Source organism: Mesocricetus auratus, unplaced genomic scaffold, assembly GCF_017639785.1.
Source record: "Mesocricetus auratus isolate SY011 unplaced genomic scaffold, BCM_Maur_2.0 Super-Scaffold_100694, whole genome shotgun sequence".
Taxonomy (NCBI): Eukaryota; Metazoa; Chordata; class Mammalia; order Rodentia; family Cricetidae; genus Mesocricetus; species Mesocricetus auratus.
In genome coordinates this window covers 5,527,497-5,533,989 of record NW_024429268.1, presented here as the reverse complement: position 1 = coordinate 5,533,989, position 6,493 = coordinate 5,527,497, and the positions used below count along the sequence as shown (strand labels likewise).

Below are 6,493 nucleotides of genomic sequence, written 5' to 3'. Positions count from 1 at the left end.
ATGGACACTGGTAGCATCTCAGCCCCAGGCACCAAGAAAGTCATTGATTGCAGCCCACACCTTGGGCCTCTGTGTTACCTTTGGTGGCAACACCAGTCTCAGACTTCAACACAAACTCTGGCTGTGGTGGGACCATGGAACCAGACATAGTCCTTCCCATGCTGCTGGGTCTGGATGTCACCATTGTCCCAGATGGCAGCGCAGGCCACTCAGTTTGGAGCCAGCCCCTGGACACTAACATGGCCCCAGATCTCGGGTATCCACATTGCCATTGATGCCAACAGGAACCTTGGATATCAACACAGACCCAGCTATCAGTAGGGCCATGGACCCAGACATGGTGCTCACCAGCAGTCTGGGTATGTACTCCCAGGTGGTGGTGTACTCCAGATCTGCATGGCCCCAGAAACAGTGCAGTGTGGCCCTCATGGCAACAAGAGCTACTGAACATCATCACAGACCTTGGATGCAGTAGGGCTATGGAACCAGACACAGCCCTCAGCTGCATCCTTGGTCTGGACATCACCATAGTTACAGACAACAGTATGTGTCACTTAGATCTGTATGGCCCCAGGGATGCAGCATGGCCCTTGGGCACCAACATGGTACCAATGGCTGATCCAGTCCTGGACAACTATATAGCTGTTGGTTGCAATAGAAGACACAGATGTCAACTCAGACCTTGGCTGCTAGAGGGCCATGGACCCAGACATGGCCCTTGGTAGAAGTTCTGGCCTGGATACCACCATGGTCCTTAGGTAGTAATCAGGCTTCAGACATCAGCCTACTCCTCACAGTCTTCAGTTCTTCCATTCTGAGCATGTGTATACACACACACACACACAATTTCACTTTGATGCTTGTGCATGAGAATATATTTCCTGTCTCATATGAGTCTATGAAATAAGTTCACAAGTTAACAAGCAAAAAAAAAGCTGTGGCAGCTAATTGCATGCCTGGGACATCAAATGAAAAAAAAGAATACCTAAACACATAGTTGTATCTAGAAACTTCTATTCCTTCTGCATAGACTGAGGTGTAAGGTAATGAACACAAGTTTGGGAAGAGTAAATCTGAACACGTGCATAGGAAAATGGATGGTAGACTCTGTGAAATCTGTCTTGGCATGGGGTGGGCCTCCAGTGTCTCCTGTGATAACTTAATCCTCCCTGGTTGGATGGACTCCCAGGGAGAGGCTCACATGCTTCCTTTGGAGAATCTGTGCTTTGTCTACCAGGAGAAGCTGAGAGAAAGGCTTGTTTTTCCTTCACTGGCTTACCAAGTTCAGAAGAAGCAGAAACCAAAGTAACATAGTTATCTGCCATTTTCTACACTCCATCACTGTTTTCATATCTGTAACTTTGTTATTTTACACATATTCACTATATTGTAGAACAATAATCTGTATGAGTTTCCTGAAAATGTTTTCATCCATAACCCATTAAGCGGTAGCTGTTCTCCCCTCAAATCCAAGATTTTGTCTGTATTAGGAAGTGTATGTTTAGAACTATATTTTTTCTCTTTGCATTCATTTTCTTTTATTTCACATAATATTTGTTACATTTGTAATGTGCACTAGAACTTATTTTAATGCTCCATTGTTTTTTAATTGTACGTTTTTCTACCTATCCATCAGTTTGTGGATTTTTAAGGGGCTTCCATCTCTCAATTATCAGTAATAATACTCAGTTGACACTGAACTTCAAATTACCTGCTTGCTTCCTAGTCTTCAGATTTTTTGGAGAATAAATCTGCACATGAAACTGCAGAGTCATGCAGTAATTCTCTTTGGTATTTTCAGCAGCCGTCAAACTTTTGATAAGGCAGCCATACCAGTTTACATACCTAATACCAATCGATGTGTGAGGGTTCCCATTTCTTCACAGCCTTGCCAGTGTTTACACTTGATCCATTACTGCTGCTGTTGTGACTGTGTGTGTAGTAGTACTGCTCTGTGCAGCTTTGAGCATCTTGAGGGCCAATGAGATCAAGCATCAGTCATGTGTTTGCTCATGGCGTATTTGTATGTTTTCTATGGGGGAATGCCTTTTATTGTCAGATGTGCTTTAGAGACTATTGCAGCCCTTAGATTTTTAACAGTTTTACTATGATGAAGTATAAGTAAAAATACAATCCTGCAGACTTTAGACAAAAATCATTCCATTGTTTTGGCTGAGCCCATATTGTCTTACAGGAAGGGACAGTATGCACATGCATGCCTGACTTTCCCAGAGCCTGGTGCTATATTCATCTCAAAGTCTACCATCACTGTGCTGATTTAACACTAGGTAGTGCTCTAAGTCCAGGTTTGCTGTAATTCTGTTTTATACTTAGAGCTATGTAAAACAACAGCTTGGTGGGGAGAGAGCTGGTAACTTAAAAGCAGGCAGCTGTCCTGTGTGTGCGTGTGCGTGTGCGTGTGTGTGTGTGTGTGTGTGTGTTTAGGACTGATTACTTGGGGTTGGATAACCTATCAAGGGATTCATACTTCTCTCAGAAGCCTGTAGTTTGTGTGTGTGTGTGTGTGTGTGTGTATAAGATGTAATAGCAGAAGAAGAATTATGTAAATATGTAACTACAATAATTATAAAGATATCATGAATTCAAGAGGGATTTAGATGAAAAACTGGGAGTTGAGAGGGTCTAGAGAGGTGAGGAAATGATGTAGGTGTGAAATAGAATACTCGCATAAGAAATTCTCAGATTAACAAAGATATTAAAGATGCAACCATCAGCATAAACTTACTGCTCTCTATAGAATTTCACAAAACTCATTTTATTGTTTATGATGAACTTTGACGAGCCAGTCTTTGGCCTCTTGGAGCTGTACCAGTCTAGAGATAGATGTTAATTCTACATCTCCATCTAACTTAACTATAAACTCTAACTTTGAGAAGCTGATTAAGTGTGAGCAGCAGTAGTGTGATGCTATTCCCAAATTGCAGCCTGACAAAATGAGCAGTAGAGGCAGGCCCAGTAGGTGACTTCTCCCAGCCTAGCTCTGACTTCAGTGAATGAAGAACAAAAGTCCTCGATACCACTGTCCTTGATCCATGGAAAGGAAATCTCTGCCTACTGATTCTGCAGCCATCAAATGGCACTGGAATTGATGAAGACCCACACGATCTGCCAGTGAACATGGGTGTGGAATGTGACTTAAGTTCCAATATCTAGTAGTTTGGAGATGCCATGAATAGTCAGTAATACATAAAGTACTACACAGTGGTTTTTTTCTTCTTCCACGGACATAGGTAGATGCTACTCAGAGGAAAGATAGAGCTGTAGCAAAATCTTTAGGTGGAGAATATTTCATCCTGTCTAGTACATGGATGCTAGACCACAAGTTAGGCTGAACCCTTGGAGACCCATCTACAAGGACACGGAATACTCAGGAATACATCAGAGTACTGTTAACTGTGCACCTTCACCCTTTATTTATCCCCACTGGCCAATATATAGAGTGGCATAGAATGTATGTATGCCAGAAGGATAAAAAGCAACTATTCCTAGACATTTCTAGATGGACTTGTTTGAAACTATGGGCAATAATACTGTAAGCATTCTTAATATGAATTGGTTTTCTTAGAATCCCAGGTATTCCTACTTTTAGCCTAACACGAAATCTGTAGTCTATTTCTTTGACTGCCTTACTTGGGAAGTAGAGGGATATCATGAAATACACTGGAATTTTCATCCTTCTTCTTGAATGCTTCAATTTCTGACACTTCACATACTGCTTGAGGAATGGTCTCTAACCCTGACTGAGGCCCACAGTCTCTAACACTGGCTGAGTAGCAAGTCTCTAACATGAGGAGCACAGTTTCTTGTATTGTCTGGGGAAGCACGGTTCCTAACACTGAAGAACACAGTCTCTAACATTGTCTGAGGCCCACAGTCTCTAACATTGGCTGAGGAGAACAGTTTCTAACATTGTCTGAGGCCCATAGTCTCTAACATTGACTGAGTTCCACAGTCTCTAACATTAGCTGAGGAGAACAGCCTCTAATATTGTCTGAGGCTCACAGTCTCTAGCATTGTCTGAGGAGCCCAGTCTCTAACATTGACTGAGGAGCACAGTTTCTTATATTGTCTCAGGAGTACAGTTTCTAACACTGAAGAACACAGTCTCTAACATTGTCTGAGGCCCACAGTCTCTAACATTGTCTGAGGCCCACAGTCTCTAATATTGACTGAGCAGCATAGTCTCTACCATTGGCTGAGGAGAACAGACTCTAACATTGACTGAGGCCCACAGTCTCTAGTATTGTCTGAGGCCCACATTCTCTAATCCTGACTGAGGCCCACAGTCCCTAACATTGTCTGAGGCCCACAGTCTCTAACATTGACTGAGGAGCACGGTTTCTTATATTGTCTCAGGAGTACAGTTTCTAACACTGAAGAACACAGTCTCTAACATTGACTGAGGCCCACGGTCTCTAACATTGACAGAGCAGCACAGCCTCTAATGTTGTCTGAGGAGAACAGTCTCAACCATCCTTTCATGCTGCTGTCACCTAACACGCTGGTTTGAGAATGAAACACACACCATTCCCTTGATATGAGGAGACCTTGCCTCACCGAGTTATTAGCTGACGCAGATCAAGCTGACCTCATGACATAGCTTTTCTACGCTGTTGATGGAGACCAAGTGAATAAAGCCAGCTGTTCCGTTAATTAATTTCACATCTCAGGTGATGCAGGCCTGTGTTTCCTAAATCTGGGAGACTTGCCAGCTGCCCTTTGACCCCAGAGCTATACCATTCTACGTCTCTGAGCACACGTCTTTGCCTCGTCCCTCATGCCAACTCCCAGAGGGTCTCAGCTCCCTCACCCATCCCAGCGCCCCACTCAGGCAATTAGAAACGTGTACCTTTGTACCCAGTGTTGTTAGGGAATAGGAGCAGATGCTAAATGGCGGAGTTTGTTTGTAAATTGTATCTGGTGTCCTGTTTTTGAAGGTTCGTAAACCCTTAGGATGCCGTTTAAATTCACACTTATTACTGTAATAGCCAGAGTGATGATTTCTCGGTCAAGGAAGGTCTCTATCATTTTTTTAGAGAAGATGTCGATTCCAGCATTTATTCATTGGTATTCTAGACGTGCAGGCTGTGTGACAGTGAAGGCCTTGGTATGTAAAGCATGGTGAAGGCTAGTAAGAGCGAGGGATAAGCTGGAACCTCAGGCAAAAGAAAACCTGCCTGTGCTGAGGGCATCCCCTTACCCCTCCTGGGAATATCAGCTAGTTTAATGTGGAGCCTGGACTGTCACTGTGCTAGAGCCTGATGAAAGAGACATGCCCAAAGTGAAAGTCAATAACAAAAGGACAAAGAGGTCGCCAGCCACTAATGCTGCCTTTGAGCTGCCTTTGTGGTGATATTCAAGTAGAAACATCAACCGGACTTTAGAAGAAGGGTCTCCAGATAGTGAAAAAGACTACATCCACTGAAGACCCAGAGCTGCCTGAGAGGACCTTACATGCCGCTGTGTGTACGCTAACCACTTAAGTCCACAGCCACCGCTTCAAGACCATGATTCTTAGGGACAGTAGCATCATTGTGGGAACTGTCACATGGTAACAAGTAATGCAGGGCCTTGATGTTGTGGTGAGCCGTCTTCTACCCTGACCCAGCCATGGGCATCAGGCTCCTCAGCTGGGCAGTGCTCTGTCTCCTGGGGTCCGGTGAGTTCTTTGGAAAAGCAATACCTCCACTTTGCATTTCTCTGAGGACTATTCTAATTGTTTCCAGTTTGAAACACCGTCTTCTTTTCCAACAGTACTGTCTGAGGTGGGAGTCACTCAGTCTCCCAGACATGCCATCATACAAGAAAGGCAAGAAGTTTCCTTTTGGTGTGACCCTGTTTCTGGACATGCTACCCTTTACTGGTATCAGCAGCTCAGAGACCAAGGTCCCCAGCTTTTAGTTTACTTTCAGAATGAGGCTGTTATGGATGATTCGAAGTTGCCCAAGGATCGTTTTTCTGCAGCAAGGACTAGAGGAGTCAACTCCACTCTGAAGATCCAGTCTGCAGAGCAGAGCGACTCAGCCACGTATCTCTGTGCCAGCAGCTTAAACCACACCAGTGCGGAGACACCTCCCCGCTGCGCACAAAGCTTTCTTCAAAGCCAGCTTTCAGCGGAGACCACTGCTTACTCCATGTACTTCATAGACCCAGCGGGTCTTTCGCCATAGGCTAGCCAGCATGTAACCAGAGGTCGTACATCCTTTCCTGAAACACAATGACACCAAGTGTTTGGAAATACCATCCCAGGGGCTTGAAGTACATCTTAGTAACAATTCAAGAGCCCCAAACTGAAAGCGACTTTTCATAGACTAAGTCCTCCCAATCTGGAGACACCTGCCCTGTAAAGTCCGCAGCCAGGAAATCCTTCTGAAACAGTAATGCAGGTGGAAGTTATCTGTGGGTGACAGACAACAGGCCTTCCCTCCGGAGCGGGAGCATCTGAAGGATTAGAAATGCTACCCTTGGTGAC

The 6,493-nt window shown here is 44.4% G+C and overlaps 1 gene segment (V, D, J or C); it reads left to right on the top strand.

The window, feature by feature from the left end:
- Positions 1-5,571: 5,571 nt before the first annotated feature.
- Positions 5,572-6,191, top strand: LOC110343391. The segment is given in 2 exon segments: positions 5,572-5,680; positions 5,776-6,191. Coding segments are annotated over 2 exon segments (465 nt in total).
- The last annotated feature ends 302 nt before the right edge of the window (positions 6,192-6,493 follow it).